We start from the raw sequence: 14212 nt of genomic DNA, 5'->3' as shown, positions 1-14212 counted from the left end.
GTGGGAGAAAAACTGAAGCAGCCCAGCCATGCGCGGCCCCCGACCGCAGACCTTTAACCCGGACTGGCCGGCCGCGAGACCCACCGCTCCTCCAGGGACTCCGTCCGACAGCTGTGAGAGTCCACACCCCTCGCGCGAACCTCTGACGTCTCGTGGGGGGGGGCGGTACGGACCAATAGGAACGAGTCCCCGCGAGACGCGACGCGGCGCAGACGCGACGAAGGTCCTTACACAAGGAGGGGAGAACTGCGCAGGCGTTGGATTAAAGATCCAATCCGGAGAGGACAACTTTGCGCACGCGCCTTGGAAGGCTCGTCAGAGACGCGACAGAGCCAGCGCATGCGCTCTGAGAATTCCGGGTAGCAACTCTCCAACTCTCCAGACCAGAGCAACCTTGGGTAGGAGCGAGTAGCCCTGCGCATGGGCAATGATTTTATTTCAGAATTTTGCGCGTGCTTGCAAGCCAGGATGTTCTGCGCCTGCGCAGTTCTTGTATCGCCTTGGTTTGACTCTAGTGCGCCTGCGCGGTCTTTTGTTTCTTACTCGTAGCTGCCGGACCAATCGGCGTTGTCTTCGGCCTGGAGGTCGGCGGACTGGGAACGTTTGAACCGCGGGGTTCCGAATGGCCCGCCAGAGATGAACCCCAACCCGGGGGGCAGCGCAGGGAGGGAAAGGGTGTGAGTCCTGGGGGAGGAGGGAGGGTGTGGGCAGGTGCCGCGCCCGAGGGAGCAGGTGGGGCCCGCGCGCTGGGCGCCTGAAGGACCGGGCTTTCCCACTCGGCCACTCGGCAGGAGCTAACTCAGCATCAGCATCGCGTTGCCCCTCAGGATGCGAAGACCGGTAAGTCACCATGCTTAGGGGGGGCCGTCCAGGGGGGCGAGGGGCTGGGGTCACGGCGACAGAAAGAGCCCGTCCACCCGGTGCAGGCAGAGCCAAACGCTAGACACGGGGGTTGAAGTGGAGAAATACGGGCTGTTTTATTGATGAAGGGCGCCGTTCAGGAGACGGGCGCTAATGCCCAAAAGCAGGAACTTGGCTGTAGATTATTCCGGCAAAGGCACGGGACACCGTGGGTTTGGGGTTCCGGTTGTGCTGGGTGCCCATGATGAGAAGGTGAGGTGAGGGAAATGAATCTTCTGATCTTGAGAGCTTTGAGGTCTTTTCCGGTCCGTCTGTCCGGTCTCACGGGAAAGTAGGAGCTGACCCATAACGTACGTCAAGATGTCATGTTCAGCCTGACCGAGGCCGGGACTGGGACCCCATTCGGCAGGCCCGGCTGCTGCCTTCTGATGCCTGGGGGGCAAGGCGGGGGGGCGGGTCCTGATTATCCAGGGGAAGGCCGGGTCTCTGAGTATAGAGAGAAAGGGATGGGATTTCCAGAGCGAGGATTGAAACCAAGTCAGTCCTGAGGACCTCAGTTTCAAATGGTGCCCTGTCGTCAGGTTCCTTCCTGAGAAGTTAAGGTCTCGCTTGTTCAGCAGCCTCCGTTGAGTGCCTGCTGTGAGCTGGGCGGCTTTCAGGTTCCAGGGAAATGCAGAGCGATGTGTTTGCCCTGGAAGAGCTCACAAGCTGGTATTAGAGACGTGTGAGCAGGTATGAGTGCTGCATGTGGCAGCTGCTATCAAAGACGCTCCAGGAAACACTGCCCGAGAGCCTTGGCGGGCCCCTGCAGGGGGTCGCTGAGGGTGGGCTGAAGGTGGGATAGATTTGCCAGAGAAGAGGGGTAAATATTCTTCCTGAACAGATATTTATCCTGTGCCCACTGCACGCCTGGTATTGTGCCGGGCCCCGGAGACACAGTGGTGACCCAGACAGATGGGGCCCTGCCCTCAGAGCTTATGCCCAGCAGAGAAGTCCATTGTCGAAGGACCCTCGCACTGGCACGTGAGATGTGTGTTAGAAGGACAAGTGTAGGAAGCTGCAGGAACCTACCGGGGACCAAGTCTGTATGTGGTCGCCCTCTCTCTGTATATATTTTCTAAATCTCAGTGGTTGACATGTTGGCCACTGGAGTCATCACAGTTTTATTTTATAAAAAGAGAATTGTATGGATTCATGTGTCCCTCATGGTGTTTGCTGTAACTTATTTCTTCCTCCACCAGCAGTCAGCCTGAGCTGGCAGTGGGCCTGATGGCAGAAGACAGCAACCGAGACGCGCTGGCGGGGCCAGGGGCTCTCTGGGAGGCCCTCCGGGCGCTCCTGCCCCGCACTAAAGAAGAACTGCGGTTGGACCTCGGTGCGAGCGTGGAGGGGAGTGTGGTGGTGCTGCTGCAGCAAGCCGCCGACCTCTTCTACGGGGGCAGACGGAGCGAGTGTCTGCAGACGAGCGAGGCGGTCCTTGACTACTCCTGGGAGAAACTCAATACCGGGCTGTGGCAGGACGTGGACAAAGACTGGCGTCGGGTTTATGCCTTCGGCTGCCTCCTGAAAGCCATGTGCCTGTGTGAAGGGCCTGGGGACTCGGCCACCGTGGCCGCAGCCCTCAGAGCCTGTGACATGGGCCTGCTGATGGGAGCGGCCATCTTCGATGACATCCTCATTAAAGTCGCTGCCGTCCTCCAGGCGCACCTTCCCCCTGGAAAAAGGCCTGCCCAAAGTCCGGCCCCGGAGCAGCCCCGCTTAAAGGTATCTTGGTGGCATTGTCCGCGACCATACCTAACACAACCCAACAGCCCTGTTTTTCTAGAAGGGACAAGTCACCTCTCTGGCTGAAAATAGCATCTCCATCGACTTGGAAATAGAACAGCTCCATCTATTTTCTCAATCTCTTCTTCCGGTTTCTGCAGAAGCAGTGTCCTTTTGGGAGAGGGAGGGTGCAGCTTCGTCGTTCCTAAGAGAAACAGCTCAGGGATTGTGTGGGTGAGAGTGCAGCCAGCTAGCCCATCTCTTTCAGCTTCTTGGTCAGCTGGTTGAAGTATCACCCACTTTGCTGGCTGCCTCTGTCCCTGTGCTGCTGAGTTTGGGGGAGATAGCACAGTTAGCTGTCTTCTGATCAGGTGACTGATCAGTCCTGCCCTGTAGATCCTTGCACATGTCCCTGCTGGTATTTAAGTGCACGTGGCAAAGGATGGTTTACTGAGACGGCTTCAAAGCCCAGTGCTGACACACAGACCTCTGGGCAGGTCTGTTCACAAAGAGGAAACATCTATAAAAAAGTATGGGGAAATGTTCAACCTCATCTTGGTTTTAAAAAACAGGCAGTCATTTTTAGCTGTGAAATTATTAAACAAGCTTTTGTACTATATCCAGCATTGCCAAGGGTGCCAAGAGCTAAGTACATGGTGTGTTCACTGACCTTGGAGAGGGCAGGGCAGACGTGTAGATCAAGGGACAAAAACCTGTCCCCTTTGACCCAGGTGTTACAGTGCCCTTTCCCATGCTGAGTCTGTCCAAGGGCATATGGAGGTGGCTTCGTGGCCAAGGTGGTCCTCATGGTGTGGGTGGTGTTGGCCAGTGGACATGCTAATAGATAAGGGCCTGAGAGCGCAGGCTCTGGAGCCAGCCTGCCTGGGCTCAAGCTCCCGCACTGCCATCCACTACCTGTGAGTCAGGCAAGTGTCATAGTCCCTCTGTGCCCCCGCTGCTCCCTTGCCTGTAAGAGGGGGTTTTCTCAGCAGCTTTATGGAGCACCAGCAGTGGCCCAGATGTGCCAGCGCTAGGTGATGGTACAGAAGGGCCCAGGCCCTGTCCTCTCAGCACTGACAGTAGAGTGAGGCTGTAAAAGATGGGGGGAGGCAGCTTCAGGGAGTGTTCAGGGAAGGCCTCTTTGATGAGGGACATCTACATATATAAAAGCCTAATATGCAAAGTGTCCCCTTGGGAGTTCAACCAACAGGGAGTTTGATTGCTCACTATGACGTATGCTGACTGATCACCAGGGGGCGGTGCAGAATGAAAGAAGGCCCCTGCCGGCAGCCAGTGAAGGGAGGCCCCGGCCGGCAGCAGGCAGCCAGCAGCCGCTAGGGACCCTACCCATGCATGAATTTCGTGCACTGGGCCTCTAGTGTGAACATAAAAGCTTGTTGTGACAGTGAAGAGAACAAGCAGGTACAGGTCCCAGCACATCGCCTGCATGTAAGGATGTTAGCTGCGCTGCTACCACTGCTGCAAATGTGGAGAACTGGCTTGGGGTCCGGCGATGGGGGCAGAGGACACTGACACACGCCAGGCGGTCACCCTGGGTTCACACATGAGAGCTCGTCTCCCAGTAGTTTAACATAAGGAAATGGAAGCTCAGAGACAGTAACTTACTCAGGTCAGTCAGTTGGGAGATGATTAAGTAAATTATAATGCAACCACTCCCGGGACATTGCAAGGACTGGTGGTATCAGGGAAACTGCTTTAGATAAATTATTGGACGGGAGAGGCAGAGTTGCGTGTTCATCATGAGTATATTACCCACGGATCAGCAATGTGTCTGAAATGGTGGGGAAGGCACTAGGGAAGGAGAAAGAATGCCCTTATGTTAGATGGTGGAGTGTGGGATAGTAAGTTTTCCTCTAATGCAGAATTTCTGTGAAAGCAACATACTACTTTTATAATTGAACAAACATTGGAAATGACCTGGTAAAGAAAAAAATACCCTGCTCTCAGGAGAAGTGAACAGTAGCAGCAGCAGCAATAATGATAATAAATGTTAGCTATTACTGTTATTAATGACCCAAAGCTCGCCTACTATTGATGCAAATTCCTTGGTGGTTGCCACCTGTTTTGTTTTATTTTAAACAGAAAGCCAGGAATGGCCATGTTTCGATTCCTGATATGAGGTCAGAGAAAGCAGTCCCCCGGCTTCACTGTCCGTCCCTGCAGCATTTCAGGAAGCATTATTTGATTCCACAGACGCCTGTGATCTTGGAAGGCGTGGCCGACCATTGGCCGTGCATGAAGAAGTGGAGGTGGGTGGCTGCTGAGGGCCAGAGGTTCTCCCTCCATTTCAGCATTCCCAGACTCCCTGCACTCCTCCCCAGCACCTCTAAGGAGCACAGCCCCTGGACACGTCACTACCAGGCCCTGGGATGGGTGGCTGAGGGTTAAACAAGAACTGACAGCCCTGGCCTGGTGGGTCAGTGGTTAGAACATCAGCCTGCACACTGAAGGCTGCAGGGCAAGGGCACGTACCTGGGTTGCAGGTTCGGTCCCCAGCCTTGATCAGAGCGCATTCGGGAAGCAACTAGTCAATGTGTGTCTCTCGCATCATTGTTTCTATCTTTCTCTCTCCATCCCTCCCTTCCACTCTCTCTAAAAGTCAATGGAAAAATTATCCTCAGGTGAGGATTAACAACAACAACAAAAAGTTGTGGATTCAATTCTTGGTCAGGACACACACCTGGGTTGCGGGTTCAATCCCTGGTAAGGTGCATACAGGAAGCAACCGATGGATGTGTCTCTCTCACGTCAGTGTTTCTTTCTCCCCCTTCATCTCTGAAATTAAAAAAATAAAAATAGGGGGAAAAGGAGACATATGTAATACTTTAAACAATAATAAATAAGTAAATCCTCGGGTAAGGATTAAAAACAAACAGCAACAGTCAGAGCTCTGGATCTTCGCCAGATCTAAGACTCTCACCCTCCCACTTGCTTGCCCGAAGCCGTTTTTAATCCGGGCTTCAGGGCAGTCCAGGATTAAGTCTCTTAAACAGTTTTGTAGGATCTTGGGAATTTTGTGGCCAGCGCTAGGTGATGGTACAGAAGGGCCCAGGCCCTGTCCTCTCAGCACTGACAGTAGAGTGAGGCTGTAAAAGATGGGGGGAGGCAGCTTCAGGGAGTGTTCAGGGAAGGCCTCTTTGATGAGGGACATCTACATATATAAAAGCCTAATATGCAAAGTGTCCCCTTGGGAGTTCAACCAACAGGGAGTTTGATTGCTCACTATGACGTATGCTGACTGATCACCAGGGGGCGGTGCAGAATGAAAGAAGGCCCCTGCCGGCAGCCAGTGAAGGGAGGCCCCGGCCGGCAGCAGGCAGCCAGCAGCCGCTAGGGACCCTACCCATGCATGAATTTCGTGCACTGGGCCTCTAGTGTGAACATAAAAGCTTGTTGTGACAGTGAAGAGAACAAGCAGGTACAGGTCCCAGCACATCGCCTGCATGTAAGGATGTTAGCTGCGCTGCTACCACTGCTGCAAATGTGGAGAACTGGCTTGGGGTCCGGCGATGGGGGCAGAGGACACTGACACACGCCAGGCGGTCACCCTGGGTTCACACATGAGAGCTCGTCTCCCAGTAGTTTAACATAAGGAAATGGAAGCTCAGAGACAGTAACTTACTCAGGTCAGTCAGTTGGGAGATGATTAAGTAAATTATAATGCAACCACTCCCGGGACATTGCAAGAACTGGTGGTATCAGGGAAACTGCTTTAGATAAATTATTGGACGGGAGAGGCAGAGTTGCGTGTTCATCATGAGTATATTACCCACTGATCAGCAATGTGTCTGAAATGGTGGGAAAGACACTAGGGAAGGAGAAAGAATGCCCTTATGTTAGATGGTGGAGTGTGGGATAGTAAGTTTTCCTCTAATGCAGAATTTCTGTGAAAGCAACATACTACTTTTATAATTGAACAAACATTGGAAATGACCTGGTAAAGAAAAAAATACCTTGCTCTCAGGAGAAGTGAACAGTAGCAGCAGCAGCAATAATGATAATAAATGTTAGCTATTACTGTTATTAATGACCCAAAGCTCGCCTACTATTGATGCAAATTCCTTGGTGGTTGCCACCTGTTTTGTTTTATTTTAAACAGAAAGCCAGGAATGGCCATGTTTCGATTCCTGATATGAGGTCAGAGAAAGCAGTCCCCCGGCTTCACTGTCCGTCCCTGCAGCATTTCAGGAAGCATTATTTGATTCCACAGACGCCTGTGATCTTGGAAGGCGTGGCCGACCATTGGCCGTGCATGAAGAAGTGGAGGTGGGTGGCTGCTGAGGGCCAGAGGTTCTCCCTCCATTTCAGCATTCCCAGACTCCCTGCACTCCTCCCCAGCACCTCTAAGGAGCACAGCCCCTGGACACGTCACTACCAGGCCCTGGGGTGGGTGGCTGAGGGTTAAACAAGAACTGACAGCCCTGGTCTGGTGGGTCAGTGGTTAGAACATCAGCCTGCACACTTTCTCGAGGGCCCTGCAGTTTCAGAGTAGAAATAAGAGCCCCAGAAACAGCCTGTCCCCTTCTCTGGGCACCTACGACTCTTGTGTTTGCTTCCTCCTCACACCTGCCTGTAGTCCCGCCTCAGGCTCAGGCTCAGGGAGGCTGGCAGCTGGAGAGTGGCCGTATCACCATAGCTGCGCATCTTTTTGGAAATGAGGAGGGTCTCTAGGGAAGGGTGAGCGAGTCAGCCTGCCACGGTGGTAGCCTTGTGGAGGAAGTGGCTCCCACTGAGACAGAGGAGCTCTGACTGCAGCAGCCCACGTGCCAGCAAGCATGCAGCATACGTGCCAGGCATGTTTCACTGCGTGCCAGGCGTGTTCCATGTTTCACTGCATGCCAGTGGTGTTGCGTGTTTGCTGTGTGCCAGGCATGGTACATGTTTCACTGCATGCCAATGGTGTTACATGTTTGCTGTGTGGTACATGTTTCACTGCGTACCAGGTGCCAAGACAGGCCCTTGCCATGTTTAACTCTCTTTGTCCTGGTTCCTGTGGGACAGGCACAGTCGTCGCCACCATTTTGCAGTGATGACCAGAGGCTCAGCGAGGGTAGGTAACTTGCTCGATCCCCAGGTCTATTGCGGCAGGGTCTGGAGTCAGTGCCAGGCCACCAGGGTTGAGACCCAGGCACCTCTCCACCCTGTACTGCTGGCCATTTACTCAGCTGCGTGACAAGGCAAGCTGTAGCAGAGCAGCCGTGGAGAATTGAGGCAAATGAGGTTTATTGGATCTGTCTGCAAAGCCATCCAGCGCCAGGTGGGCGGAGCCTCACCTCTGCCCGTGGGGTCTAGTCCAGTGGTCGCCAACCGGTGGTCCGTGAGGTCCAAAAGGTTGGCGACAGGTGGTAGTGCAATGGGGGTGGCAGCTTCCACCTCGAAAGTGGTGATGCTGAGAGGAGACCAGTGTCCAGCGTGCTGAGCAGAGTGCCCTGCAAGCACGAGCAATAGTGATGAAATGACGTGTATATTTTCTGACAGCTTGGAGTATATACAAGAAATTGCTGGCTGCCGCACTGTCCCGGTGGAAGTGGGCTCTAGGTACACCGACGAGGAATGGTCCCAGAGGCTCATGACGGTCAGTGAGTTCATCAGCTGCTACATCCTCAACGAGGTATGTCATTCTGACTCCTTTCTAATACTTATTGGAGGAACACATTACATTTGGGCACATAAGTCCGTGCACTGCACTGGAGGCTTGGGAGTGGTCAGTCTCTAAGAGTCTTGACAGGAGGCAGCCACAGCCAGGAAGGCAGGCTACTGGGTAGGCAGGTGGGCCACGTGACAGGACGTGAGGGGCTCATTTCAAAAACTTTGTTGTACATTTCAGTGTCTTGAGTATATTCTAACATTGTGCAACCATCCCTACTATGTAATTCCGGAAAATTTTTATCACTCCCAAAAGAAACCCCAAACTAAGTCATAGTCGCTTCCCACTCCCTTTCCCCCCATCTCCAGGCAACTACTAACCTGCTACTGTTTCTATGGATTTGCCAGTTCTGGGCATTTCCTGTAGATGGAGTCATGCAGTGTGTGGCCTTCTGAGTCTGGCTTCCTTCACTGAGCCTCATGTTTCCCAGGCTCATCCGGGTTGTGGCATCTGTCACATTCATTCCTCTTTACGGCTGATCGTATTCCACTGTATGGAGAGGCCATGTGCTGTTTATCCATTCGTCAGTTGGGGGCATTTGAGCTGTGTGCACTTTCCGTCAGTATCAAAATGCTGCTGGAGTCCTGGCCGGGTGGCTCGGTTGGTTGGAGCATCGTCCCGTACACCAAAAAGGTTGTGGGTTCGATTCGCTGTTGGCACAAAGCTAGGTTGCGGGTTCCATCCCCGGTCGGGGCGCGTATGGGAGGCAACCAGTCGATGTTTCTCTCTCACATATCTCTCTCTCCTTCCTCTCTCTCTGAAAATCAGTAAAAGCAGGTCCTCGGGTGAGGATTTAGAAAAGAAACGCTGCTGTAGACACTCGTGTAAAGTGTGTGTGTGGACATCGTTTTCGTTTCTGTTAGGTGTGTACTGAGTGGAATTGCTGGTAACGCCACGTGGTAGCTCTGCGTTTCACCTTTTAGGAATGAACTGCCAAACTGTTTTCCAAAGCAGCTGCGCTGTTTTGTCATTTCAGAGTCTTACTAGCGAGGGCCGGGAATGCAGCTTGTCTGCGGGGGCCTGAACCATCCCTGTTGACTGGTGGTATCAGGGAAACTGCTTTAGATAAATTATTGGACGGGAGAGGCAGAGTTGCGTGTTCATCATGAGTATATTACCCACGGATCAGCAATGTGTCTGAAATGGTGGGGAAGGCACTAGGGAAGGAGAAAGAATGCCCTTATGTTAGATGGTGGAGTGTGGGATAGTAAGTTTTCCTCTAATGCAGAATTTCTGTGAAAGCAACATACTACTTTTATAATTGAACAAACATTGGAAATGACCTGGTAAAGAAAAAAATACCTTGCTCTCAGGAGAAGTGAACAGTAGCAGCAGCAGCAATAATGATAATAAATGTTAGCTATTACTGTTATTAATGACCCAAAGCTCGCCTACTATTGATGCAAATTCCTTGGTGGTTGCCACCTGTTTTGTTTTATTTTAAACAGAAAGCCAGGAATGGCCATGTTTCGATTCCTGATATGAGGTCAGAGAAAGCAGTCCCCCGGCTTCACTGTCCGTCCCTGCAGCATTTCAGGAAGCATTATTTGATTCCACAGACGCCTGTGATCTTGGAAGGCGTGGCCGACCATTGGCCGTGCATGAAGAAGTGGAGGTGGGTGGCTGCTGAGGGCCAGAGGTTCTCCCTCCATTTCAGCATTCCCAGACTCCCTGCACTCCTCCCCAGCACCTCTAAGGAGCACAGCCCCTGGACACGTCACTACCAGGCCCTGGGATGGGTGGCTGAGGGTTAAACAAGAACTGACAGCCCTGGCCTGGTGGGTCAGTGGTTAGAACATCAGCCTGCACACTGAAGGCTGCAGGGCAAGGGCACGTACCTGGGTTGCAGGTTCGGTCCCCAGCCTTGATCAGAGCGCATTCGGGAAGCAACTAGTCAATGTGTGTCTCTCGCATCATTGTTTCTATCTTTCTCTCTCCATCCCTCCCTTCCACTCTCTCTAAAAGTCAATGGAAAAATTATCCTCAGGTGAGGATTAACAACGTGAGGTCCAAAAGGTTGGCGACAGGTGGTAGTGCAATGGGGGTGGCAGCTTCCACCTCGAAAGTGGTGATGCTGAGAGGAGACCAGTGTCCAGCGTGCTGAGCAGAGTGCCCTGCAAGCACGAGCAATAGTGATGAAATGACGTGTATATTTTCTGACAGCTTGGAGTATATACAAGAAATTGCTGGCTGCCGCACTGTCCCGGTGGAAGTGGGCTCTAGGTACACCGACGAGGAATGGTCCCAGAGGCTCATGACGGTCAGTGAGTTCATCAGCTGCTACATCCTCAACGAGGTATGTCATTCTGACTCCTTTCTAATACTTATTGGAGGAACACATTACATTTGGGCACATAAGTCCGTGCACTGCACTGGAGGCTTGGGAGTGGTCAGTCTCTAAGAGTCTTGACAGGAGGCAGCCACAGCCAGGAAGGCAGGCTACTGGGTAGGCAGGTGGGCCACGTGACAGGACGTGAGGGGCTCATTTCAAAAACTTTGTTGTACATTTCAGTGTCTTGAGTATATTCTAACATTGTGCAACCATCCCTACTATGTAATTCCGGAAAATTTTTATCACTCCCAAAAGAAACCCCAAACTAAGTCATAGTCGCTTCCCACTCCCTTTCCCCCCATCTCCAGGCAACTACTAACCTGCTACTGTTTCTATGGATTTGCCGGTTCTGGGCATTTCCTGTAGATGGAGTCATGCAGTGTGTGGCCTTCTGAGTCTGGCTTCCTTCACTGAGCCTCATGTTTCCAAGGCTCATCCGGGTTGTGGCATCTGTCACATTCATTCCTCTTTACGGCTGATCGTATTCCACTGTATGGAGAGGCCATGTGCTGTTTATCCATTCGTCAGTTGGGGGCATTTGAGCTGTGTGCACTTTCCGTCAGTATCAAAATGCTGCTGGAGTCCTGGCTGGGTGGCTCGGTTGGTTGGAGCATCGTCCCGTACACCAAAAAGGTTGTGGGTTCGATTCGCTGTTGGCACAAAGCTAGGTTTCGGGTTCCATCCCCGGTCGGGGCGCGTATGGGAGGCAACCAGTCGATGTTTCTCTCTCACATATCTCTCTCTCCTTCCTCTCTCTCTGAAAATCAGTAAAAGCAGGTCCTCGGGTGAGGATTTAGAAAAGAAACGCTGCTGTAGACACTCGTGTAAAGTGTGTGTGTGGACATCGTTTTCGTTTCTGTTAGGTGTGTACTGAGTGGAATTGCTGGTAACGCCACGTGGTAGCTCTGCGTTTCACCTTTTAGGAACTAACTGCCAAACTGTTTTCCAAAGCAGCTGTGCCGTTTTGTCATTTCAGAGTCTTACTAGCGAGGGCCGGGAATGCAGCTTGTCTGCGGGGGCCTGAACCATCCCTGTTGGCCGGGACAAGGGGAGCTCTCAGGGGCTGTCCACCCGCACCTGTGGTGGGCAAGGACCTTCACGAGGTGTGCGCGGTCAGCATCAGTGCTTTGCAGCTCTTCCGCCGCACCCGGCAGCCCGCTCCCAGCCCAGGGGCTCTGTAAAGCTCTGACCGGTTTGGTCATGGGTCTGCTGCATTGACCGTCCAGGTCAGTGACCATGGGGCTAAGGTTTCCTCAGCTGCTGGAGTCCTGGCTGGGTGGCTCGGTTGGTTGGAGCATCGTCCCGTACACCAAAAAGGTTGTGGGTTCGATTCGCTGTTGGCACAAAGCTAGGTTTCGGGTTCCATCCCCGGTCGGGGCGCGTATGGGAGGCAACCAGTCGATGTTTCTCTCTCACATATCTCTCTCTCCTTCCTCTCTCTCTGAAAATCAGTAAAAGCAGGTCCTCGGGTGAGGATTTAGAAAAGAAACGCTGCTGTAGACACTCGTGTAAAGTGTGTGTGTGGACATCGTTTTCGTTTCTGTTAGGTGTGTACTGAGTGGAATTGCTGGTAACGCCACGTGGTAGCTCTGCGTTTCACCTTTTAGGAACTAACTGCCAAACTGTTTTCCAAAGCAGCTGTGCCGTTTTGTCATTTCAGAGTCTTACTAGCGAGGGCCGGGAATGCAGCTTGTCTGCGGGGGCCTGAACCATCCCTGTTGGCCGGGACAAGGGGAGCTCTCAGGGGCTGTCCACCCGCACCTGTGGTGGGCAAGGACCTTCACGAGGTGTGCGCGGTCAGCATCAGTGCTTTGCAGCTCTTCCGCCGCACCCGGCAGCCCGCTCCCAGCCCAGGGGCTCTGTAAAGCTCTGACGGGTTTGGTCATGGGTCTGCTGCATTGACCATCCAGGTCAGTGACCATGGGGCTAAGGTTTCCTCGCTTGGCCTTCTCACCTTCTCACCTGACGGACCACCCCGTGGCCCTTCCTGACCCCATCTCTGCGCTCCTACATTTCCCCTCCTCCACGGCACTCGGTGCGGTTCACTTGGCTGCGGGGCCCCTCCAGCAGGGCTCACAGACGTCCTTCCATTCCTGCTTCTGCATTCCTCCCGGCCCCGTCTCTGCTCAGTTCACTGTCACCTGGAGGCCTGGAAAGAGAGCTGTGGGCTAGAGACGTGCCGTGTGCACGTCCACCTCTGCTGTAGGCATGCACCCCGCACGGGCCTGGGCATCTCCCTCCGCCAGGAGGAAGCCTGCTTGCTCGGCAGAGGCGGAGCCAGAGGGTGTGCGTGGGTCAGGATGTGCACTTGCAGTTCAGGCAGAACAGCACTGTATCCAGCACTGGCCCTGGCTGGCTGTGTGTCGTCGGCTGGTTACTTAACCTCTCGGGTCGCCAGTGCCCTGACCTTTGGTTAGTTAGGTCGGTTGGGGTCGGTTGAAGTTACCGACGCTTCCTAGGGTCATTGCGAGAGTAGCAGGGGGAGCTGCAAGAGCACAGCTGGCGCTCAGTTACCATGGCCTTCGGTCCCTCTGCACCAGGGGCTATAGGTCACGTCACATCTGGCTCTGCCCAGCGCTTAGTGCAGGGTCTGGCATTTTGTAAACTGTTTGTGGGAAGGAAGAGAGAATGAAGGAGGAGACAGAAAGACAGATTTTTGAGGAATCCTGGGGGAACTTCTTTCCTTCAACACCATTTCAGCCTCAGAGCTTGAGGCCAAGCCAACTCCGCCCTGAAGCCCGAGGGCCGCGCCTGGCGTCCCTCCACTCCTCCAATGGATCCCCAGGGCCGGTGTGTGAAACTGACCTTTTCACACAGTGATAATCTCCAAAGATGTAGGAAAATGGGCGCTCAGATTAATTGCTGGGAAGAGTCTAAATCATTTAACTTTGGGGCAAATAACCTGGCAGAAGCTATGAAAATTTAAAAAGCACATACTCCTTGTCTCAGTTCTGCTTTTGCACATAGTATCTTATATAATAAAGAGCTAATATGCATATGGTCGTCACGCCCTCGTGACGGGGCCAGGGGACCTGAGGCCGAGCCCCCTGCCTTGTGGGGCTTGATGGAGGTGGGGCCGGCCGGGTCTGGGTCTCGCGCGATTTCAAGGTGTGCACGGGTGGGCAGGGACTTGACTCTGGGTCCCGTGGCACACCCCAGACTCTGACAGGAGGGAGATTTTTATATACATTTTACTAATTTTCTTTTGTCTCTGACACTTCTATTATAGAGAAAGGGCAAACAGCAATATTAAAATATTTCCTCTAATTAATTCCATTTTAATGTGCACGAATTTCATGCACCGGGCCACTAGTATGAATATAAGGACCAAACTATTAGGCTGTTGATGAAACACTAGCAAACACCCTAAATGGGCAAAACAACCCCAATGTCCACCAGTAGGGGGAAAGGTGAGTTAATAACAGTGTATCTGTCAATAAAGAAATATCCAAAAGAATGAGTCAGACACATATGTATCGACTTGAGAGATTCGTGGTGAAATGAAAAAAGCAGATTTCAAAGTAATACATATAATATATATAATATGATTCCATTTTTATTTTTTTAAATCATCCCCTTCATTTTTT

General features: G+C 52.7%; 1 protein-coding gene across 7 annotated transcripts in view; it reads left to right on the top strand.

Annotated features, from left to right (window-relative positions):
* The first annotated feature begins 262 nt into the window (after positions 1-262).
* Positions 263-14212, top strand: part of KDM8 (lysine (K)-specific demethylase 8) — a 24642-nt gene continuing 10692 nt past the window's right edge. Inside the window, exons 1-8 of one of the 7 annotated variants that reach the window (XR_001359792.1) lie at positions 263-840; positions 2103-2625; positions 4729-4895; positions 8125-8257; positions 9742-9908; positions 10457-10589; positions 11602-11872; positions 12557-13744. Coding sequence is in view for 6 of the 7 variants with exons in the window: in XM_014529852.1 (XP_014385338.1) it covers positions 2131-2625; positions 4729-4895; positions 8125-8257; positions 9742-9908; positions 10457-10589 (1095 nt within the window). In the remaining variant the exon portion in view is untranslated. Of the gene's footprint in view, positions 841-2102; positions 2626-4728; positions 4896-8124; positions 8258-9741; positions 9909-10456; positions 10590-11601; positions 11873-12556; positions 13745-14212 lie in introns of those variants that run through there. The other 6 variants (XM_014529852.1, XM_014529851.1, XM_014529849.1 and 3 more) reach the window with 6 other exon arrangements.

Source organism: Myotis brandtii, unplaced genomic scaffold, assembly GCF_000412655.1.
Source record: "Myotis brandtii unplaced genomic scaffold, ASM41265v1 scaffold698, whole genome shotgun sequence".
In the NCBI taxonomy this organism is placed as follows: domain Eukaryota; kingdom Metazoa; phylum Chordata; class Mammalia; order Chiroptera; family Vespertilionidae; genus Myotis; species Myotis brandtii.
The sequence above is the reverse complement of the archived record's forward strand: the minus strand, read 5'-3'. Positions and strand labels throughout refer to the sequence as shown.